Source organism: Chelon labrosus, assembly GCF_963514085.1.
Source record: "Chelon labrosus genome assembly, chromosome: 1".
Classification (NCBI taxonomy): Eukaryota; Metazoa; Chordata; class Actinopteri; order Mugiliformes; family Mugilidae; genus Chelon; species Chelon labrosus.
The window spans coordinates 32,775,135-32,800,950 of record NC_140337.1 but is presented as its reverse complement, the minus strand read 5'-3'; the positions used below and the strand labels follow the sequence as shown (position 1 = coordinate 32,800,950).

General features: G+C 40.7%; 1 protein-coding gene across 1 annotated transcript in view; it reads right to left on the bottom strand.

The window, feature by feature from the left end:
* Positions 1-6,218: 6,218 nt before the first annotated feature.
* Positions 6,219-25,816, bottom strand: part of LOC311492797 (low affinity immunoglobulin gamma Fc region receptor III-A-like) — a gene marked incomplete at its 5' end in the record, with an annotated part of 49,727 nt that continues 30,129 nt past the window's right edge. The window contains one exon of the mRNA XM_084551208.1: positions 6,219-6,998. Coding sequence (XP_084407334.1) covers positions 6,960-6,998 — 39 coding nt within the window. The 3' untranslated portion in view covers positions 6,219-6,959. The remainder of the gene's footprint in view (positions 6,999-25,816) is intronic.

The following is a 25,816-nucleotide window of genomic DNA, read 5'->3' as shown; positions in this document are numbered from 1 at the left end:
GTTATTAGAAGTACTGATGTAGCTAAGCCTACATAAAATTACAATCTCAGCCAGAGCCAAGAGCAGCTGAATACCATGCTAGTATTTGAATTTGTTTTTAATTGGTTAGTATAGTTTTCTATTTTTTCTATTTCTATTATTTAATATCTTTTTTTTTACGTGTTGATTTACTGACACTAACTACCACCATAGAAAATATAATAGAAATGTAATAGATATAATAGAAAATTGGTTTCAGTTTATCCCAGCATATGAGAAAGTTCTGCCTTACCTCCAGGTCTAATGATAGCCTATCTAAAAATGAACCAAATCAAGATTTCATGAAATAGGCAGTATTATACTCGTTAGAATAGTATTTCAGTGTATTCAACTATTCTAACTTTTGGAAGTTGATCAAACAGATCTCTTTGGATCTATAATAGCAATAATGAGATACTGATGATCAATTTGTCGCATGTTTAGACCTTGGATGTGTTTTTGCGATCATGGTGGGGGTTGATACAGTAGTAGACCATGATGGTCATAGAAGTGAAGGAGCAGTACCCCCCAAATATGGTGGGGTAATTCGCACAGTGCCCTAGTGGCAGGTGGGATCATTTTTGTACTTTTTTTTTTTTTTGTGAGACTGAATGCCGGAGTTGTTTTTTCCTTAGGGTGAGAATTGGGGTTATTTGAAGCCTCGTTTGCAGATGATCTTTTTTTTTCATGGATGTTAGTAGTCAAGCTAATGTTGCCACGTGAGGTGAATTTAAATGTTTTGGAACTTGCCTGGTATAGAAAGCCTCCGGGTGTTGGTGTGACCATCACCACTTTATTATTTTTTGAGCGGTAGCCCTGGGGTGGCCCCTGGCGTGCCCGGGAAAGCCGACGAAGACTAACTGAGGTCTAACTATTTAGAATTTTAGTTCGGTAGAGAGGAAACCAGGGAAGTTCTAGAACAGGTTAAAAGTGAGCAAGTACCTCTAATTATGTGGTGGCATGTGGTAGAATTCGGTGGTCTTCGTTTTTACAGTATTAGTCTGGACGGTGATATTTTGGGTGAGCTGACTGGAGGAGTTATATGTGAACATGCCCACTGTGTGAACATCAGCAAAAACAGGTGCTTTGTTTTGTGTGTGCGTGACCTTTAGTTTTGTAGGGAAGTCGGCCCAATTTTGGTGGCTACCATTGTGATGTTACTAGCTGGGTGAAGGCAGTAACTTTGTGTGGTGTGGTGCCACATTTGTTGTGGGTGTGACTTTTCCATGTGTTTGGTCACTTGGATTCATTGACTTCAATTAGCATGTGTGTGACCTTTAGGCTGTGGTGAGGACAGTAGTAACTTGGGTTAAGTAATCATTTGGTTTGTGGCTGTTCTCCACGACGTGTGGATCACAACATGTTTTGTATCTGGTGTCAATGTTGTGTCATGTGTAAAGGCATCAATTTTTGCACGAATTGGGAGATGGGGCATGATCGCAGAGGAGCTTTGTTCATGTTCAGGACTCCTGGAGGATTCCTTTTGAGGGTGGAGGTGTTACGCCTAGTGATGGCCCTCTGACACCCGAGGCTCCGACACATGCGCCGTAGCTCATGAAGCAATTGTATCGAACCACTGTGCCGAGGCGTGGTTCAGTCACGTGACTAGTGACGATTGAAGCACTTGAGTGACGTTCGAAGCAGTTCAAGTGCTTCGAATGCTTCAGTGGCAAACGAATCACCCCAGGGGTTCGGTTTGTCATGTGAATCACCTGGTGGGATCGAGTGTGTTCAGGGATATCTCGGATACCCTATCCCTATTTAGTGATGCTCATTTGAATGTTTCTTTGCATAGTAGATTGGTTCGTTGCTGTAGTTGGAGTTAGTTGCGTATTTTGTGGAGATAGATCGTAAGATTCAGAGAGAACTAGATAAATTAGTTACACAATTAGACAACACTAGATTGATAGACATAGTTACATAGATAGTTCTAAATAGCGTTATATATAGATAAGATAGAGAGAGAGAGATACAGATAAGATATAGACATATAGTCAGGAGTGCGTGCATAGTTTTGGTTCGGACAAATCATGTGTTTTGTGACGTATGAACCATTTCACTGCTTCATTCAGAAACCCTGTCACTGGTTTGGTTGTCTCGGCTCTTCGGGAGAGATGAGATGAGTCTTCGAAGCAAATAATGACTGAGTCAAGAGAGATTTGGTTTTGACACTGTTGCATTCAGTACAAATATTCTCTAACACTACTAAACCATGATACCAAGAGCAAATGAAAATATTTGATGTAAGCGCTGAAACATAAACATTAGTGTAAATTAGCAAAGGTTCATAGAGTGTAGCAGTCACGTAATCAAAATGGTCCACCGACAACGGCGCATCACTGAGGAGGTTCGTGGTACACTGTGAAATCACCGGTCTTTCGTTTGCGAAGCAAGGGTTCGATTCCCATTTGTGCTTTATTATTTATTTTATTGTTATATGTATATAATTTTCTGAAAAATAAATAAGGGACACCTCATTGGCAGGGCCAGTCGACCCGGTTGCCTTCACCCTTCCCAGCGTGATGAAGTTTTAGCTTTTTTTTGTGTGTGTGAAACAATTTTTGAACTATTTGACTCAAACCTGAATTGAATTAGATTCATATTTTTGAGTGATATGAACACGTGCAAAACAAACAACAATTTATTTTTAATACGAAATATTCAAATTAACAGAAACCTTTCCTGCTTCACTTAAAACTGTACAAATTAATATAAAACAATAGAAAGCAGAACATTCCTCTTGTAAAAGTGCAATAAGAAAAGTGTGAGTAAAAGTTGTTGTCTTCTTCGCAAGCAACAGTACCTTGACCAATGAGATGAGAGGGATTCCCGCTGTCAGCTCATTGGTCACAGAGCAGGAGACGGTCATGTGCGGTCCCTCAAAATATAAGTCAAGCACAGGGTGTGTCTTTAGACATGGTTGTTGAAGAAATGAGAAGCTACTCATTGGATCAGTTGGGCTTAAATAACTTGTTGTCAGCTGAAAGATAATCACCCATGCAGTAATTATCCAATAGGAGGCTCCTACCAGTTAAATCCAGGTAGAGACTTTTTTTGTGGCCAGACAGTCTATATGGTCTGCAGATCTGCTAACTCTATAACTTTCATATTTTTTCTCTTCTTAACAACTCTGGTGAACTCTGGTGAAAATGCTTGTGGAACAGGAACCAAACTCTTTCCTTCAGATTCATCTGAGAGCTTTCCAGAGATCTATTAACTCTGCTCCACCACTGACGTCTAGACTCCTTCCTCCATTTGGGACATTGCTCTGAGAAGTTGATTGTCATCATCAGAGTCTAATCACCAACAAATTCCAGTGCTGGTGCTGTTTTTGTTCTTTTTTCCCTCATTAGGCTCACCTGGGTAGGCATCTGGCAGGAGCACCTGACTCAGCTGTGACCAGTTTTCAATCAACACTCTTTAAAAGGCTGGCCATGGCTTCCCTCCAGTGCCAGATAATTCCACATGTTATGGTTTGTGCTAGCTCTCAGGCCTTGCCTTGTGGCTTTGAGCATTTATCTTTTGCGAACCAAGAACTCATCTCTTGTGTTTTTCCCTCTTTTCCAGTGCCTCCCAGAGAGAGCCAGATTCCTGCCCCGGCAGCCGCTTTGTGAAACTCGTTTTCTCTTCTCGTTTCCAGCGCCTTTTGTTTGCCTTTTTTGCATTTTTGTTTTATGTTCCTGGAATTATGTCCCTGCTGAGTTTTGTGAATAAACTCACGTCTTTTGACTTTAACACACAGTATTGTCTCTTCCTTAGGGGTCCAGTCTCCAGCTGAGCAGACCTTCACACTCTTATTGTGTTCATTTGTTCCTCTTTCTTTATTAAACTGCATCATTACTGTCAGCATATTTACAGCAGCTTTTTACAGTTTTTTTCTCTTCTTAACACCACTGGTGGAAATGTTTGAGAAACAGAGAAGTGGACGACCACAAACAGTTTGCTGCTATTTGTAAAAGCTGACAGATCTCACAACAAGACACAAAACTCACACAATGTACACACTAAGAGCAGCCAAAGGAGACCACACTATACTGAGAAGTGACACTATCACACCATCTGATCAGACTACAGTTCAGTGCAGTCAGCAGGAGGAAGTTGCTGCTGTGGTTTTACATGCAGAGTTCTAAAGTTCTACATTAATAATTGGATCAAGAGACAGTTTGAGAGGCTGAAAACTCCCAGCAGAGGATCTCTGTTCTCATCAGTCTGTCTCTTTATTCTCTCATGGTTTTTAAAATCAGCTCCAGACTGAAAGCTAATTTAATTATTGGATGGATTGTTACAACAGAAACAGATTCGGGATCAATCCTAATAATATTGCTGCATTCTGGAAAACTGGGAGGTCGGAAATTTCTGATCTCCTACTAGGAAAAGTGCTCTGGAATCCCACTTGAAGTCAAAGGTCCTACTAATGAAGTCAGGGAACAGTAGTGGTGCCCATGGACATGCTCACTGTGAATGTTAAATCATAATTTACTAGACTACAAAATGCATTCATCTGTTTTTTTTTTGGTCATACTAGATACCGTCCTATTACACAACATGACTTTTGCGTGAAGATATGTCCCTATAATCTCTCTGCATAAAGTTGAAGATGAAGTGTAGCCTAACGTAACAAAACAACAACGAACCAGTCTGACAAAAAAGAGGAGGTTTGTTGCGTGTCTACCGCTAGCTTTCAGCACAGAGAGAAATATATCACGTATTGCTGGTGGAAAGACTTTGAGAGACCTCAATTTCAAACATTGTCAGTTACAAATATTATCTTATCGCAGTCGGCCATGTTTATTGTTTATGTTCTACTTCGTTCTCCTAGAAAGCTTTGACGCTTTCAACTTTCAAATGTCATGACATTCCATCAGCCTCATGCTAGAAAATGTTAGCATGCTACTAAGAGGGTGAACATGATGAAGATCATCAGCATGTTAGCATTTGGTGTTAGCATTAGGTGTTAGCATTTTGATGTTAGCATATATCTGAGAGTAAAGCTGTAGTAGTGAACCAAAGAAGAGCAGCTGTACCTCTGGTCTTTGACTTGTCTTTCTTGTCTCTGATGAATATTTGTCCATAAGTGACATCTTGTGGTGTCCTCACTGCTGAGTAGACTGCAGCTGGATCACTGTCTGGAAAATATAATGGATACACATCACATTACTACAGCTCCACACTAGTTGCCTTCTGATAGAACAGACAAGGCAGGAACACATCCAGGTATTTGAACTGTACTTGGTCAGATGGTATTTTGAACTAGAACAGAACCTGGACAGAGACAGATGATGTGAATGTGACAGGCAAGAACACAGACACTCACACCTACGGCCAATTTAGAATCACCAGTGAACCTAACCAGCATGTATGAGCATAGTTTGAAGATGATTAGAGCTGGACTGAGATCTTCTCTTGATCTTTTCTCTAAGGTCACTTTACTGCTTCAGTCTTTGTGAACAATGAGGCCTCACTTCAGTGTTTTCAATCAACTAATGTGTACAACAGTCTGACCTGACACCATCCCTGCAGTGTCTCCATGTGACCAGTAGAGGGAGATGTTTGCTTTCCAACATCATGTCCATCAGAGTGTCTCAGAGACATTAGCAGCCTTCTGAGGGGACACAGAGGTTACATCTGCAGGACCTGAGGACTGTCCAAGGTTGGACCCAGCAACCTGCTGCCACATATACTGAGAGACAGGACATCATGGAGGTGGAGCAGCAGCAGCAGCAGCAGCAGCAGCAGCAGTAGCCCTGTGTGCTGCTTCAGGACTGATATGCAGTAAAAGAGTCAACATGTGATGGTCATCAGTTAGTAGGACAGCAGCTTTCTTCTGTCTGATGGAGGCAGAGGATGTAAATGAATATTGAAATCAAGGGTGATTGTGTTGAATGCTGAGTTGTAGTCTATGAAAAACATTTGTACATATTCATGTGTTCATATCCTATATATGTAAAAGACAAAGAAAAGAGATACTGTATGTTTTGGTCAAAGACCAGTGACACTTGTGAATATCTATGACGTAATACGTCTATGAGATCAAGCTCCATTAAAGTTAACAAGGGAAGAGGGAAGACTTTAAGGTGATTCATTAATTCCATGTGGGAAGATGAAGAGTTTCATTGAATCTAAGAAGCTTCCTCTGAAATAATGACAATAAAGAACTAACATTCATTGAAGTATTGTTTATTTTTGCTTCACAAGCCAGAATACAATGAGTATAAGTTCTGCGTTCAATAACTCAACTAACTAAATCATTTCTATAAAGAGAGAATGAAAGTGGACCAAGCTCAGATCCTAGAGGTTCTCCATTAACAGCAGTAAGCAGCACACTAGCTTTACACAGTCCTACATGATGGATACAGTTATTATTAAAGCAGCTGCTTCAACAGGACGTGATCCAAAGATCAATGAACGAGGTTAGCCAGCACAGAAAGATTAGAAATAAACCTTTAGTTAATAAGACAGCACAGCATTGTCTCAGCTGTAATACTCAGGATCACCAGGATTATTAGGAATAAACTAAATGTGATTGGTTTAAAGGTTTAGTAACCTTTCAAAATAAAACAGGAAATGACTGCCAATAAACACAAAGCAGTGACAGCAATGCAATAAACAGCCTCCCAGTCATTAATCAAATTAAATCATTCATTAGATGGATCAGAGGATCACAGACAGTCAGAGGTCTTATCTATGTCTATCTGCCTCACTTGATGAAAATGACACATGTACCTCTGAAGCAGAATATCAGTAGCTTCTCCAAACAGATAGGACCAGAGTCAGATGAATTTCACACTACCATTAAAAGACTAATTTAGAGAGAGTCCAGTTTTAGAAAGATTTGAAACACATCCAGATCTTTTTCAGACAGGCGTACTGTGGTCTGAGGGGCTGAGGGGACCAGTCAGAGTCCAGCAGCTGGACATCAGTGGGTGGACTGGTGGACTACTTCAGTGAAGAGTAGACGACCTCTGGCTTTGGTGGAACCTCTGAACACAGACAAATCAAACACTCTTGTTAGATCACAGGGTTTACAATCCTGATGCTTCCATGAAGACACTCTCCGCACTTTAGTTGTGTTTTGAACTGTCCAAGAAAATGAAGACATAAGACACAACCTGGAAGAGCTGAAACAAATAGCTGCTTGATCATGTGCTGCTTTATATGGCAGTAATCACTAATGAAAAGAACTGTTGCAGGTTTAGGACAACATCCCCACATGTCACAGAGACGTGTGTTCATAAATACAGTCCAGTGTGGACCCTCCCATCACCACTTCACTATGGCTGCATATGTTTATAGTACCTAGGGTTGCCACCTTTCAGAAATCAAAATAAGGGACGCCCACCACGGCTCCTCTGGGCCATGACTAGCGGTGGAAAAAAGATGCGGGATCTGGCTCATTGAACCGGCCACCAAAGAAGACTCAAGAATCATGAATCTAGACGTCTATTGAATCAGCTCAGATGAGTCCTACCACATTTAATCGATATATAATAAATAAACGGCACCATTCAAACATCTTACATATGTACATTTTGCTTCTCTGCTGAGTGAGATCACAAAATGTACTACCCAACTTGACCACTAGCAAGCAGCGGCACCTGCACTCAGCCAGCAGGGATTCATGAGTCGCAAATCTGTAACAGATCCGCCACTCATGAGTCCGCTGCGGATTCGCCACTCAGTGAGTCAACAGCCATTCACTTGGTCGGCAGAGAAACGAAACTTAACGTTTTGAGTGAATTAATAGCCTCTGCATCCACTCCACGTACATTTTAGACCATGAGAAAATTAAATATTCTTTCGTAGTAGTGACCCTGTCCTCATTCTTTTTTTTTTTGTTGTTGTTGTTTTGCACAGTTTAATTTTGAGCTTTAGGTTTTTAGGTGTTTAGTGTGCTTTTTTATGTCTCAGTGAATGTACTGGAAACACTTTCTTTCGCAATTGGGCCATTTTGGGTCAAATGACTCAAGTGACTCAAGTGACTCGCAAAACCCGGCTCATACAAGTGAGTGACTCAGACCAATCCGAATCCCTCAAAAGATCCAGGTTTTACACTACTAGCCATGACCACCATGGGCCCGACTCCTGTGGGGGCCGCAGTAGTGCTATGTTTTATTAAACACAATAAACACATTCTCTTATAAAGTGCAGTTAATTAAATCTTTAATGAAATCTGTACCAATGAACTTTTAAAATATGAACAAGTTTATTTATTTATTAACTGTTAATCTATTAGTATGATTTTTTTTTTTAAATGACCATATATAATATTTATATTGTCTAATACTACTGTATATTAAATAAATGATCATTCATAAACCACACATGTCAAACTGAAAGACCATAACTGTATCAGGGTAGATAATATTTTATATCTATCAGAACTGACCCGCAGGTGTTTTACGTGCGTCAGACAGGTACGTCAATTAGCTCCTCCTCCCAACTTTATTGACAAACTCATCAGAGTCTCATGGTTGCCTTGACAACCGCTCAGGTATCGCTACAGCAGCGCGGCGCTCTGAAGTTCATACGGTTGACCAATAAAAGCTCAAGACACAAGTATTAGAGCACTAAATACTAAAATATGTTAACGGAGACTCTGACACAAAGACGTAGTAACTCTGTACCAGTTAGCAGCGTTACTACGTCTTTGTACCTTATTCAATCTCATTCACCATATGGTCTCACCTGTACATAGGTTTTGATTAGGGCTGAACGATTAATTGCATTTGCGATAATATCGCGATATGATAAAACGCGATTTTCTTACCGCAACTTGCGTGATTACAAGGTGGTCACATGAAGCAAGCAACGCGGATGATAAGCTTCTGACCTGGACGATGTCTCTCAGCGGCGCGTGCACCCGCGACGGTCGGCTTGTTTACCTGTAATTTGCTACTGCTAGTTTTTTGCAACATGGCTGAATATTTGTCCGACTCTGAGGTTATGGACCATAGCAGTAGCATCTTCTCTTAATTTAATTCCAACAAATAGGCCCGGCCTATGGGAAAGAACATTTGACACTAAATGTATCTAATATTGTGTTGTTCATATTTAAATCATTATGTTTTGTTGGGAAAAAAGAGGAAAAAATAAAAACTAAATAAAAAATCGCATATTAAATCGCAACCGCAATATATGTAATGACAGGTTGAATCTAATCTAATAAATAACTAGAGAGTCAGCAGTTTCCACATAAGGTCTGACAATCAGAGACTTCAGATACCCTGACAGGAACTTTCCCTGAGAACTCAGCAGTGAGACCTAAAAACAGGAACCAGCACAGACCTCAACTCTGAAGACAGTTGACCAACTGAGCACTTGTCACCATGAGGAAACAAATTTGCAACACACTGCTTCCACTCAGACTGCAGCTGAGATAACATATTCCTTCAATGCTGGTCTGAGCACATTCAGTTCGTACTTAGGAACCTTTTGTAAGTTCACTAGTTTCTAGTGATGGGGAGTTCAGCTCTTTTCTGAGAGTCGAGTCATTTGCCACAGCTCCTAAAGAGTATCCGACTCTTTCAGCTCCCAACCAGCTCTTTATCTAGTATCGTTTATAGCCTGATATTTTAGCCTAACACAGCAAATACATATGGTTTGTGTGTTGATGATCCCTTTGGTCTTCAATGTTTTTTATGAGAAGCCTAATTAGCCAAAAGCACATTTAAATAAAACTTTAATTATTCAAAGAAATGAACAAAACACTCCAATCAAATCCACACAAGAAGAAACAAAACAGAACCAAGCTCAGCAACAAACAGTATAAATGTCCTCAGTTCATATTGACATTACTAAAAATCAGATGGACAGCTGGGACAGGCTCCAGCAGACCGCCGCGACCCTTAACAGGAATAAGCGGGTACCGACAATGAATGAATGAATGAATGAATGAAAAATCAGATGTCTCAGCTCTTCTCTCCATATCTGTCCTGTTCACTGCTGTCTGCTGTCTTACTCAGCCACAGCATCCGTCCCCCTCTCTGCTGTCACATAATGGTATGATCTTAAGTCCTCACATGTGATTGGTGGCGAAGCAGAGGCGAACAAGTGAAAGAAAAAAAATATTGGGGAGCCAGCTCTCACTGATGTGAATCAGCTCTTCTGATTCACTACCAAGCATCAGCTCTCAGAAACGGCTCGTGGGAGTGGGAACTACTAGCCTGGTCGACACCATCCTACGTTTCCGCCCGAAATTTGATTTCGGTCTGCACCTCAGTCTGGCCAAACTGCCCTTCTAAGCTTCGCGTTTGATCGGACCAATCAGCGAACAGTTGAGTGATGACGCGAAACTCGCATGCCAAGTTGCTTCTGTAGTCCAGCGAAGCTTGTAGTTCCACAGCATAGCAACAATGGCGACGGAGGAAGAGACGCTAGAAGCCATCCGCGAAGTTGTCTCAACTCTCGAGAGGATCACGGAATTAAAACCAGAACAAGAGGCTTGTCTTGTCAATTTTATAAATGGCAAGGACGTCGTAGCTCTCCTTCCAACTGGCTTTGGGAAAAGTTTGTTTTATTTAACTGGAAGCGGAAGTGGTAAGCGTATGAGCCTGAACTCCGGCGCACAATATACGTTATTACCAAACGTTGGTGATTGGTTAAGGGAACTCCAATGATTTCTAACCTCAAAAAAAGCATCCGCCCATTACGGAGACAGATTCCTATTACATTGGGCCAGACTAACGTGCAGACCGAAATCAAATTTCGGGCGGAAACGTAGGATGGTGACGACCAGGCTAGGGAACTACATCCAGTTAATGGAAGCTAACGATAGCATAATGTTTTGTCTGTAATTTGCATCATACCTAAACTTATATCCATACTATGTACTATAGACAAATGAACAATCTCCACTTAATATAGCATCAGCTTGACAGTAAAAACTAATCATTATTAGGGCTGTCAAACGATTAAAAATTTTAATCTAATTAATCACAAGGCTTCTTGAATTAATTTCGATTAATCACAATCCTAAATATGACTGAACAATTCACATTTGCTGTGTACTGTTCTCAGAAGAGAAAGATAAATGACAAGAAGCAGATATTACATTTGTTTTTTATTAATGACGAATCCAAAAAAAATAATTTCATTCTAAACAGTTTTGGCAACTTTTTTTTTTTTTTTTAAGCAAATACAGGATGAATGGAACATTTTTCTTTTTGAACAAACAACTCCACTTTCACACATTTACATGTGGCCCTTTTACCTTTTATTTACAGTTTTTTACAATCACTTTGCTACTATTTTCAGAACCTTGATGACATTTTTCAAAACTCTAACCCTTTTCTCAATTGCTTGGATACAATACACATAAAACTTAGATCATTTGTTCATTCAAAAAAAATCACCTGTTCAATATGATACAACTTAACACCAAAATACTACTATTTCAAAAGGCAATTCACACATTACATTTCAAATGAGTGTCTATTCATTTCCTTACAATGATCTAACTATCAATTGATACAACTGCTCAAAAATGATAAGTAACTGTTGCATTACTCTAAATGCATAGTTGTATGGAAACAGACAAACAATCTTCCATGTCCAATCATGAAAGCTTCAAGATACTTTACGTAACGAGATTCATTGTCACCAATTAGCATGGAGCAACTTGCTTGCAGTGTTCCGCAAGCAAGTTGAGGAACACTGCATTTGATGTTTTACAGTACTGTCTTTTATTTTCTACTGTATTTCATAGCTAATTACAATATTTTTGCTTTGATTCAAATACTGTAAACCTATGTTGTGATTGTACTGTCTTGAATTTCCCCTTGGGGATCAATAAAGTATCTATCTATCTATCTATCTATCTATCTATCTATCTATCTATCTATCTATCTATCTATCTCTACCTAGTGTTTTGCATCAATAAACTGTATTACAAACTTTGTTCAATGATTCCACTGTGTCTGTAGTATGCTCTCTACTACTGCAGTACTTTTACAGAGATGTATTTACTGTACATGTAGTACCATAATGAAACCTGTATCACCTATTTTGTTCTACAATATTTAATGATTGTACGAACAATGACACAGTGAAACTATCGGTTGCTTGTGTCTGGGTGATCTATAGTTCTGTTTCAATGGTATTTCACAGTTTTTTGAACCAATGATTGTGCAAGTGCAAGATTTATTTAAAGATGTGAATGCACAATGCAATGTTTTGAACATTAGACAGCCTGTGTTACAAGTGATAACCGTTTTGAGTTTTGTGTCTAGAGTTGTGAAAAATGACATCAAGGTTCTGAAAATAGTAGCAAAGTGATTGTAAAAAACTGTAATTTGCACATTATATGTGCATTCCTTGCCTGCAGGGCTCGAGAAGAGTGTTCAGTCTCTGCAGTTTGTCCCATTCTGGTGGTGTCAGCATAACCAGTTTGTGGTGTTGTTGGTCCAGGGTTGCTTTTATTGCTGCTTGATTGCGGTTCAGGCGCTTGATCATTTCCAGCGTGGAATTCCACCGCGTTGGCACGTCTTGGATCAGTGGCTCCTGCTGCATGCTCCTGCCGCATCTGTCATATTGCGTGCACTGTCCATCCCTATAGTTGTGATTTTTCCTTCAATTTTCCACTTGCGTGCCACGGTTTGAAACTGTTGAGCACATACCTCTGCAAAGTGATGCTCTTCTGTTTTCATTACGGTTAAAGCAAACGACTTCAGTTCCCAGGTTTTAGTGATGTGATGCACCGTCACACCCAGATAATTGTTGTTACTCACGGAGGTCCAGTGGTCTCCTGTCAAAGCAACATATTCCGCTGAAGCCAAATCCTCTTCCTTCGTTTTCTTTTTATCGTCATATAGTTCGTTGATTTTAGTCATCACTGTGCCTCTCGACGGTGGTTTGTAGAATGCGTCTAAAGTTGCCACTTTGCCACACAATATTAATCGGTCTACAGTCCTTGGCTATCCATCTGGCAATTGTGTCTGTCAGGTTCTCAAACGTAGACTTACTCAATGCCCTGCGTTCGGTGAGGGTGGTCTGACGCATGCCAGGCGTAACACCTGAAGTTGAAGCCCCAACAAATGAATGCTTGGCGTTAAGATGATACTTAAGGCTTGAGGTGCTTTGGTGAAACGAAAAGTCTTTCCTGCAGTGTGAACAAACCACAACATGTTTACTGTTCCATCTTTGTTTTTTTTATATTTGAACTGTCCATTCAGAGGGCCAAAGGGTTCTTCGGACTCCTCCATCTCGCTCGTGTCAGCCATGCTGTTCATGCGACGAGAAATAAACACGGCGGGGGTTGAATTGTGGGTAAAACAGGGCGGGAATGCGTTAATGTGTTGATCACCATTAATTCCAGAAATTAATAATTGACAGACATAATAATTATAATTTAAATAATTATTTTATTTTATATGATTGTAAATCAATTCAGGCATTAATGGATTAAAAATAATCTAGGTATATTTCCATGAAAAGTATTGCCTGAAGCAAATATTGTGAATAAAAGCTGGCGTCACCATGGTGATGTCCACCACTGGGTTAGAAGACTCAAGTTTGGTATTTTTGGAGCCAGAAGTTACACGACAATCAAGACAAGGACACCCCAGACCTGCTGTAACTCTCTGTGAGCCCCTGACTTGTAGAAAAAAACACTTTATATTGGTTTTATTATTTTTAATGAGTCTATTAGAGGCGACCCCTAGTGTCCTTCAGTGGTATTACACTGTTCAGCTCTTAGAAATTCAGTACTTCATCTCGTTGTACCTTCCTTCTCCACAAACCAACTCATAAGATTCCAAAGGTGGGAAGTAACAAAGTACAAATACTTCGTGAATCTACTTACTACTTAAGTAGATTTTTCAGGTATCTGTACTTTACTTGAGTATTTATTTTTCTGGCGATCTCGCCTATCCCAGCTGTCATTGGTCTAGAGGTGGGGTCCACCCTGGACAGGTCTCCAGTCTATCCCAGCTGTCATTGGTCTAGAGGTGGGGTCCACCCTGGACAGGTCTCCAGTCTATCTCAGGGCTAACACAGAGAGACAGACAACCATTCACACTCACACCTACGGCCTATGTTTCAAATTATAATTTATAAATTAGATGTAAATGTAATGATAAAACAAGACAGATACAGTATATTTAATGATAAGGAGATTGTTAACAGAGTTGCATCATTAGACATCACGTCAAGATGAGACTCAAATCTGTTTTAGGTCAAACTAAGACCAGGTTGAACATCCTGACATCATTCCACTCTGTTACTTAGATCTCTTTAAAGGAATTAATCAACACTTTGACAAAAAGTGATGATTTTTCTCTTTCATTGTGGTAGAGATTAGATCATTATATTTCACAACAGGACATGCTTAGCTTAGCTTAGCTTAGTTTAGCTCGGCTTAGCTTAGCTTAGCTTAGCTTAGAGACTGGAATCTCTGTCTACAGTTGAAAGTAAAGATCAGCTGTACCTCTGGTCCTTTTTGGTCTGGTGGCTATTTGTCCATAAGTGACGTTCTTTGCAGCTGGATCACTGTCTGGAGAATAAAACACACAAGAGTTCCATCAATGAACCTTCTGGGTTCAGTCAGGATGATGTGTTCCTGGTGTTGGGACTTTATTGAATGTGTGCTGTTCCTGCTTCTCTATCTTCTTTGTCTCACGCTGTTAAAATCAGTCTCATCATCTCTAAACTGTCCAATGATCTTTCTGTCTCTCTGTTCATTAAATATGTTTGAATCCTCTCCATCACCACCTCATCCTTCTGGATGTCCAGAGAGTCTCAGCTGTAGTTTCCACCAGTGATCTGGTGTCTGGGAACACACCAGGTATCATCTGTTTACCTGCATGGAACCAAAGCCTGCTCAAACATGATTGGTCAATATTACTGGGAAACAGAGACCAGGAAGATTCAGGAACCAAACTCTTTCCTTCAGATTAATCTGAGATCTTTCCAGAGATCTATTAACTCTGCTCCACCACTGACGTCTAGACGCCTTCCTCCATTTGGGACATTGCTCTGAGAAGTTGATTCTCATCATCAGAGTCTAATCACCAACAAATTCTTAGCTCTAAACTCTTATAGTGTTCATTTGTTCCTCTTTCTTTATTAAACTGCATCATTACTGTCAGCATATTTACAGCAGCAGCTTTTCACAGTTTTTTTCTCTTCTTAACACCTCTGGTGGAAATGTTTGAGAAACAGAGAAGTGGACGACCACAAACAGTTTGCTGCTATTTGTAAAAGCTGACACATCTCACAACAAGACACAAAACTCATACAATGTACCAGGGACGTTCACAGGAATTTTGAGGGGCAGTTGCTCTGACCTGAAAAAAGGGCACCCCCCCCCCCCCCAAAAAAAAAAAAAAAAAAAGAACTCACGGGCTATAAGAAGGACTGAGAATAACAGGGTCTTTATTAAAATATATATACACAAAGAGTTAAAACACTGAAATACAGCACTCAATCACCTTAACTACTACTAATAATAACACAGAAAAACATGACTTGAGTCATGAAAATCCCTACATCAATATCCCTATCAATATCCTATCAAGTCACTGATACTGTAGGTTTCTCCAAATTTACATACTAAACATGAAAACTTACAATACCAAAAATAGTGATAGGATTTAACCATTTTGAATAAAATAATTAATGTGATGCATTACTTCCATCATTCATTCTTCTTGCTAAAACGAAATGTGAGAAACTAACTATCAGCAGACATGTAGCTTAGTTTGTCTAATGCCTAAAAAATAGCCTAGGCTATGTGATAACGGGCTGCTTGTCTGCAAGCTATCTGTCTGATTATTTAGGCAAAACGTGGCAAACTCAGAATATAATAATTACCGTATTTTCCGGACTATAAGGCACACCTGAATATAAGCCGCACCAGCTAAATTTGGGGGAAAAGACAGATTGTGCCATAAACCGCACCCGACTATAAACCGCTGGTGTTTTAATGTTTAATTATGGTAAGGGTTTCTTCTACCAAGGAGGGGATTGTCGGGACATAAATGACTGTTTGGAAACGCAAAGCGTCCCATTTATGTACTTTTGACAAACATAAATCTTTCGATCAATCAAACAAAAAATCAATTGATCAAACTTTCACATCTTTGACATTACAAACAGCATTCGTGCAGTGCACAAATAATACAACGGTGCGCTCCTAGCGCACTTCCTGCAGTCATAGTACCGTAGTAGTGCAGTATAACAAAAAATAAAGCTTACAACGCTTGACGAGGCAATAACGTTAAATGGGTAAATTTAATTTGTTTGTAAAAGTGTTTGCCTGTAACACGGCTGCAAAAGTGCAGTAACCCGGCTGCTCAACTAAATAACCAGCATCTTATTACATCGTTTTCGAAAACAGCCAACACAGCAGTAAAGGTGCAGTAACACGGCCGTTTACTGTATCAAAATAACCAGCCTACTATACCAGAAAAGTCAGTTCTTAATCCTCGTGTCATCGTCCATGACATGATGCGCCCCTGGTGACCGTTCGCCGTTGTATAAGCCGCAGGGTCCAAAGCAAGTGACAAAAGTAGCGGCTTATAGTCCGGAATTTACGGTAATGTCATGCATTACTTCCATCATTCATTCTTCTTGCTAAAACGAAATGTGAGAAACTAACTATCAGCAGACATGTAGTTTAGTTTGCCTAAGGCCTAAAAAATAGCCTAGGCTGTGTGATAACGGGCTGCTTGTCTGCAAGCTATCTGTCTGCTAAACGTGGCAAACTCAGCCTGGATTTATGAAGATTTTAATTCATTTAATAAAACTTGATGATGATGATCGTTCGTTTGTTATACATCACAAACTCACCTTCTCCGACAACGTTGAGTCGTCTCACCCGACAACCCTATCTTTTACTGTCTATGCGACAACCTCGACGTGCTCCTACTAGGGCCGCTGCCGGTCGCGTGCAGCGCTGCAGCCACGTAAACAGAGTTTGCCCCTACTGACTTTCACTTTCGGTGTCCGAATGGAAGTGAATGAGGCTTTGCGATTATTTATTTTTTTATCTAGGCCTACGTGAAATTCTGCATCCATTGTACAATTTTTTTTTTTTCCCCCTCAGAAGGGCAACGTGAGTCGAGAAGGACATATGGGCAGTTGCCCGAGCAACCTGAGCAACCCCCCTGTGCACGTCCCTGCAATGTACACACTAAGAGCAGCCAAAGAGACCACAATATACTGAGAAATGACACCACCACACCATCTGATCAGACTACAGTTCAGTGCAGTCAGCAGGAGGAAGTTGCTGCTGTGGTTTTACATGCAGAGTTCTAAAGTTCTACATTAATAATTGGATCAAGAGACAGTTTGAGAGGCTGAAAACTCCTAGCAGAGGATCTCTGTTCTCATCAGTCTGTCTCTTTATTCTCTCATGGTTTCACAAAGTCTAATTCCATCCTCACAACAAACCAGTGATGAATGGATCCTACTAACAACTACTGAGTGTGGACCAGAGCTCAGAGTTAAACACTAACTACACATCAGTTCATCACAATGTGACACTGAGTCCAACACACACAGACCTGCATTAAAGTCCATCAACAGCAGCTGGACTCTGGTTGATCTTCATTTAAATCAGTCAGAGCTTTAGTTGGTCAGACACATCAGATGTTTATATTCTGAGACTTAGATATGCTGTTGACAGTCTATATTGTTTCTATGACAACCATTTCTATCATTGTGTCACATGAGGCTCTAATGCATGGGTCACCAAACTACGGCCCGCGGGCCGACTCCGGCCCGCCACCCTCCTTTGACCGGCCACCCAGCCCCTCTGCCCCACACCACTTGAACCGGCCCCATGAGGCAATCCCCAAAAGTCGTCATGGTCTATTTTTTTTAATTGCTTTTTGGAAAATAATAGCATGTCTGCATCTGGTATTTTGTAGATTTTTTCAGTTAAAAATTGATATTTAGTTATAAAATGAACTATATTTGCCGAATTTTCATCACATGCTCGAGATCATAGCTGCGGGAACATATTCTCAGCAGGGGGTGCTGAGAAAAAAAAAGCTCTGCGCTGCAACTCGCTACATTAATAAAAAAAATATATATATATACCAGCGCGGCTTGACTCCTACACCATGGCAATATTGTTACATTCAGCGGTGACACATAGTCAGCTGCGTTATTTATTCACGAAGCCACCCAGAAAATACACAATGATACAAGTGAAGCATGTGTAGCCTACGTGTAGTATACACACTGATATGAATCTCATTATTAGAAATAAAGAGAAAATCATGAAACGCAAGACATGAGATCAGTTCTCAATCGAAAACCGAAGGGAACTTTTAATTCAAAGATAATTCAGAGCTGACTGGTCGTAGGTTTGTAATAACAATGAACCCGGAGCCTCGGCCACATTAATTAAGCGTGCAAAAATCTTAACTTGCACAAAACAATATTACATACACATACATAGTGGAACCAGAACAAACAATGTGTCACAGAGTCCGTGTAACTGTTCATGGTGCTAATCACTTTGGCAACAGTAAACAATTTGTCACAGCTGTCCATGTAACTGTGGTGCTGAACACCTTGCGTAAAGGCGTGCTGCGCGGTTGCAGCATTTGAAAAAGAAACGTGACTTACCGCCTGCATCACACAACTCCAAATGTGGCCTTCCTCTCCGGGTTGGCGCTGATCAGACCGCGACAATTTATAGTTTAGTTAGTTTACAGTTTAGTTTTCACTTTATTTCGTGTATTTATTTTTGGGTAAATACATTTTTGGGGTGCAGAAGCCCCACCAGCAGGGGGTGCTGCAGTACCCCCAGCACCCCTACTTCCCGCGGTACTGCTCGAGATCAAGCAGTGACAGACAACGTATAAATAATGTCTACTGAACATGCTCACCTGGACAGGCATAGGCTGGCTAGTTGTTCTATTACTCATGTTATTATAATTTCGATGTTTTTTTTCTTTTATTTATTTTATAGGCCTATTTATTTGACCTTTATTAAGTGCTGCACACAATTATTATTAATATTATTATTAATATCAACAGGCCTACCTATAATCTTTATCTTTATTACAAAATAAATAAATGGAATACCTGTGGTATTGCAAATTAAAACAAAGTGTGAAGACTCGATTACTACTTTTGCAAAACACTAGTAAAGATAAACAAATATGTGTCAGGAATCAAGTGTTGATATAGTTGTGTGGCTATAGTAGTGGGGATGGCTGTGCCAGGCTAGTAATCTCTACTACACAATGCTGGTGGTCATTTTGGTCTGGGTCATACAATTCTATGTTATATAGCTGACCAGGCCCCGGCCCCCCATCACAGTCAGGAACGATAATGTGGCCCCCAGAGAAAAAAGGTTTGGTGACCCCTGCTCTAATGAGTCTATAAAGTCTTATTAATTGACGCTAATTCGTAATCAGGTCAAACAGAAAATAATCAGGACAAACTCTGTCCATCATAATCTGTTTTCTTTTTACCTGTTCAAACCTATGATGACCTCCTGTGTTAGGAGATTATTAACATTAAAGATTATTGTTTCTAGTTCCTCAGAACTTAACTAGAAACAATAATCTGGTTCTTTCATTCACCACTTGAATTGATGCATTTGGCCTACTTGAGCTCAAACACCTATAAACATCAGGCTACATCTGGTTTGTGTACTAACGTTTTGATCCATGACACATTTTGATTTAAAAACATTTATTCTTGAACAGGAGCAACTGTACACAGAGAATCAAATCAAATAAACTAACTTTTCAATAAAATTGTTCTTCAGCTTGCAGAAAAAGAGCCTTTAGCCTTTAGCCTTGCTAAAGACTTAGAAGAGATGTAAGGATGGATGTAATTTACATCCCAGTAAATGCCCACTGACAGGTCTTTTTGTTGCAAAGTCACTGATAAGATTTCTGAAACTGGTTAATGTTGACAACTAACGTTAGCTGGCCCATAATGGTCTTTACTTGTAACAGCATGCAGCCTGGTTGGCAAACTTTAGCATACAAACATCGGCAACTGACAAACTGCATGCTGTCTGGACTACGACAACGTTAACATTAATTGGATGCAGTTACACAACAAGTAAACTTGTTTCACCTTTCACAAAGCAGTTAACAGGTGCTTCTCCTGATTTTGCCTTATATCTTTTTCTTTCTGCTCTGTCTTTTTCTGGTTTTCTTTTTTTTGGGCGGCATGATGACAGCTAGCCTCCAGGAACCTCATGTACAAAGACTTGCGTGGATTTCCTACTAAAACGTGGCGCACGCTCAGATACAGAAGCACATTTCCTTTGTACATCCCAATCAATGTGGAATTGAGCAGACATGTTGTGCCCGACCCCTCCCTGTCCACGCCCCCTTTTAAATGTGCCAACTATATTTAAATTGACCCTGCACCTGAGATTCCCCTCTCTGCACGATCAGAAAATGAAAACATAAGAATGAGTAAGATGGGAAAAAAGAAGAACTTCTCAGAAAGTGAAGTAGACATGAGGATAACTCCGTCCCACACGGTTGGCATGGCTCCGCTCAGGGTCAAATTCTCAGAGAACTCTGATCAAGGAATGGACGGAAACTCTTATCTTAGTGAGGAGGTGTGGTTGACCCCGTTGCTAGGTATGAGTCATCATCACACTAGAATGGAGCATCAAATCAACAGACTTAATAATAGAATCTAATCTCTATGAAGACTGTAGAATTATAAATAATATTTGACATAAAACTAAATAGGAGTAGACCTGAACAGAGGCATCAAGGCTGCGAAGTTAAAATACAAAGAGCAGATAGAGGCCAACTTCAGAGGAAACAACCCCGCTCAATGTGGCAAGGCATCCAGCACAACACCCCTCCCCCATCGACACCTCTCTGCTAGATCAACTCAACACCTTTTTCACACACTTTAAAGAGGACAGCAGACAGGCAGAGGACACACAGTTAACACCATAGGAACACCATTAGCAACACCAGGGAGGTACTACGGGTCCTGCAGGGCATCAACATCAGTAAAGCACCTGGGGCCTCATGTACAAAGACTTGTGTGGATTTCCTTCTAAAACGTGGTGCATGCTCAGACCCAGAAGCACATTTCCTTTGTACATCCTAATGTAGTGCACATGGTGTACCTGACCCCTCCCTGTCCACGCCCCTTTTAAATATGCAAATTATATTTGAATTGACCCTGCACCTGAGATTCCCCTCTCTGCACGATCAGAAAACAAAAACATAGGAATGAGTAAGACGGAAAAAAGAAGAACTTCACAGAAAGTGAACTGGAGATGCTACTCACTGGAGTGGAGATGCGCAAAAATGTCCTCTTTGACACGCTGCCACAATGTTGGTTACTTGCATTTGCGCATCACGTATGATCTGTACATTGATCAAATGAAAGTGTTTCCTGTTGACATTTACAAATTCATGCGATGGCGCTTTTATAGCAATGTGTGTCCAGTCCATAGCTCTGATTACATTCAGAAAACTGTCTCTCGCTGCAGATTGCTCTTTAATGTTGACCTGTTCAGATGCATTGTATGGGAATCTGATATAGTTGACAGTCCCACACTGCTGGCATGGCTCGACTGGCTCAGTTCCGATCGGTCAGCCAGCTCCCTCTGGAATGCCCCGGTTGCGAGGAACCCCAGTACCTGTACGGACACAGGCAACGCATTGCTCCTTGCTGTGTCGCGCTCCAATGCCGGCCGCAGCTCTGCGCAGTTGATCTGAAAATTTAAAGTTAAACCTTGCAACAACGGTCAGCCAGCTATCCACGTTTTTAAATTCATCAGCCAATCAACGGAAGTAACATAACCGTCCAGGTGAGTGACGCGACCGACGTCACTGTGGCCAGAGCTGATGGCTGCTCGTGCACTCCGGTGAGACGGACAACAAAGACGTGGTGAGTGAAATACATCAGTTTTATGTTTACGATAACATTTGTTTTTGAGACAATGCGCTAGCCGTTGGTATACAAAGACAATGTCTGTCTAGAGTCTAGCCTGAATGTTAACAAGGGGCGCTAACGTTTAGCTATGTGGCTAACGGTTAGCTATGTGGCTAACGGTTAGCTATGTGGCTAACGCGTGGTTAGCGTTAGCTAACGATTACCGTTAGCCTAAAATGCGGCTCAGGAAAGGATGGACTGCACTGTGTTGTTGTTAAACTATCATATTCGTTTTGAATAAATTATATAGACGAACTTAACACAGCGGATGTTTTGCCGAAGGGGTCGTTTTCTTTTTTTCACGTTTTTTCCAGCTAGTTAAACATTAGGGCTACTGCCATAGCTTCTGCTAGCTGACCGTTGGCGTGTTTTTTTCCGCTGGCCTGGCAATTACAGATATATCGTGCTTCAATCCAAAAATAGCGTTTAAAAAGGCAACTGTGGACTCGTAGAGTTTTATTTATGTATGTGTTATGTGTTTTTATTTTATTTTTTTGAGAAGACGCTTCACAACTCATCCGAGTAGCTTCTTCAGTTCTAGTGTGAAGTTTGAGGTTTAGGAACTTATACTGAAACTATTGTTTGTAAACAACCATAAAACGGGTCGGTTTGAATGTTGTGTTTACAAACCTACAGACTCTATTTTCAAGAATCTTAGTTATTTTAATTGATTACATACTGATACTGACTACTCACAGTTTGTGTAACACTGTAAGTCCTTGTTTTGTACATAAATTAAACCAAGCAGATGTAGGGAAAACACTTATCTGTCACCAGAATATTGTCATCACTATCACTTTTAATAGAATTACTGTAGCCATATTACCTAATGATACAAAAATGTTAATTTCCAATCATTTGTGCTTTGTGTGTATGTTTCAGCTGCTGTTGGCATAACTGACTAACATCTGGGGCCACAGACCAGGAAATAGACTGGACCATCAAAAGATGTTTACATCTCTCTCCAGGTAGAGATGGTGGCAGACTGAAGAGGATGAAGAGAAAGCAGGAAATGGACAGCACCATATCTTAAACTGGTGCTGAGAGTGGAGAGAATCCAGTTTTCTCTCTAGTGCCATCAGGTCGGTGTTTCTGATGCCTGAGGACAAAGACTGAAAGGCTGAAGAACAGCTTCTATCCACATGCCATCAGCCTGCTCAACTCTGAACCTTAACCAGACTTATACCACTGCACTTTACTCACATAGCTGCTCAATACCGTAAATGTGTGTATATATACAAACTACCCCCCCTCTAAGTTTACACTTGAGTTTTACCATCTATATTGTATTCTGTATTACAGTCTATATTTTATTCTATATTACAGTCTATATTCTATTCTGTTTTTATCAGTGTACATTTACACTTATATTGTTTACCTTGTGTGTTAAGGAATTTGCAATTACTACTGTTTTACTGTAGTACTCATTTTTTTTTACTACTGGCTGCAGGTACAAGAATACATTTCACTGTGCATTGTACTATATATAACTGTGCATGTGACAAATACAATCTTAAACCTTTATGGACATGTCTAGAATCATAAATGTACAGTCTTTAAATTTGTTAAATGTTTGTTAAATGTGCAGGCGTGTGTACTGTGTTGACATGACTAAAAAAATAAACATTTGCTTATAATACTGTACTTGTTTTATATATATATATATATATATACACACACACATACTATGGCATGCCGTTCAGGAAATTAATCTTTGAATATATTGAATGAATCTTTGAATATATGGAGTGAATTTTTGAATATATTGAATGAAAGTTGACTGACGTCAGACTTCACTGCAGTGCCTGCGGCCATCTTGTTTAGCGTGTGGATGCCGCAGCAAAAAGTGACAGAGTGACAATGAGTGAGGCCGCTCGCAGTCTCGTTGCGGCAATATTAAACAATGAGGACATGATAAACACACTGGTGAATGCGTGTACGGGCCAAAATCCTCCCGATACCCCTGCCCAATACCCTGCCCGTTCTTCGAACGAAGAAGTTCGCTCCTTTTTGCAGTCCTCTGTGTGAGTAACGTGCCCAAAGCTGACAATGTGTCGCCGATCATCAAATAATCAAATACGTTCAATACTAAACTAAATATTCAGCCTGCATTGGTCTACGAATGTGGGTGATTCTTTTTGCATCTAAACAATATTCATTAATACACAGGATTTAGATGTAACAATCCCTTGTGCCAAAATCCCAGGCAAAACACATTTTAGAGGCCCTGTCCAGCTAAGAAATCCTAACAAACCTACAGTCATAATATGACGCTTAACCTATAATCTAAATAAACTAAGTAAATGCTGCTGGCTTGTATGCCCCGCTCAGCAGCTGACGCTAACTCAAACCTTGTGAAATATTCAGTAAAATGTTATAATCCCTTGTGCCAAGATCCCAGGCAAGACACATTTAGAGGCCCTGTTCAACTAAGAGACCCTACCAAACCTGTGGTCATGTGATATGACAATTAACCTATACTCAGCCCGAGACAACGCCAACAACCAACCACAATGGATGAACAGGAAAAAGAAATGAGAGGTGCCAATACACCATCAATCAAATCCCGCCGGGATAGGCGCATCCTGTCTCTCCCCCTCCCACCAACATCGAAGGAAGGGGGGGCAGACATCCATTAAGAAAACAATGAAATAAATAAATAAATAAATAACAAAGCTGGAGAATACTGTCAGTAGCACAAAGTCCCGGTTGTCCGAAGGCACTGGCAAGCAACAGCAGTATGCAGCATGTCATTGGGGTTTTCAAGAGGGCACCTCCTTTCACCGATGTTTCGTTTAGTTAGGCCCACGACACCTCAAGAAGGCTTAACAGTGACTTCCAGCGTCCTGGAGTCACCCCCCTCCACACTGCCACTGCAAAACCTGTTTTTCTCACCATTTCTCACCATTAATATTAGACAACAACTAATATTTCAATAATTAGCCTAGTCCTTTATGAATCACGAAACAAACAAAACCACCATGGTTCGCCCCGTTAATGCGGATTGAACCACAAACCAAACAAACAAATCTACCGTGAATCGCCCCGTTAATGCGGACTAAAACATGACACAAACAAACGAAACACGAACCAATCGACCACATCTATAATAATTTGCAAGCACACTAACGTCACGCAGCCATCCTTACCTTTAGCTAGCTCCCCAGCTAGCATGCTTTCTACGAACCCATAGCCACTCGCTCGCTCTCTCTGCTGCCTGAGACATGTTAGATGCCTCAGTCCTCTGGCTTTTCCCTCGTATGCCCAGCTCGCTCAGAAGAGCAATCGCCGATTTTGCTACAAATCCACGGCATCCCACTTCTACCCGGCGGAGATAAACCTTCCATTCATTCTGCTCTGCATCTGCTGCTAACTCTGCATACTTAGCTCTCTTACGCTCGTTAGCCTCCTCAACTCTATCTTCCCACGGGACAGTCAGCTCTATGAAATACACTACTTTCTCTGGCTCAGACCACAACAGCAGATCTGGCCGTAGTCGAGTGCTAACGATCTCAGCTGGAATAACCAGTTGTCCATTTAAATCCGCTCTCATCTCTCAGGCTCCTCCTACTCTTAGCTGTCCCGTGTTATGCCTGATGCCTGCTGGTCTAGCCTTTTCTCCCTCCTGTACAAACTTAATACATCTATTCTCTCTGTTAACGGCCATGGAATTTACATTCACCCGTTTTTCCTCAATTACAGCTGCTAAACATTTCAGTACCTGATTGTGACGCCAGGTATAACGTCCTTGGGAAAGACTAACCTTACAACCTGTCAGAATATGGCTAAGCGTGCAGGCACAAGTGCACAGTGGACAGGCATTATCCTCACCTACCCACTGGTTTAGGTTCTGGGGAGTTGGCGGCACATCATAAGTAGCCCCTAACATAAATCTAATCCTGCTTGCCTCCATGCT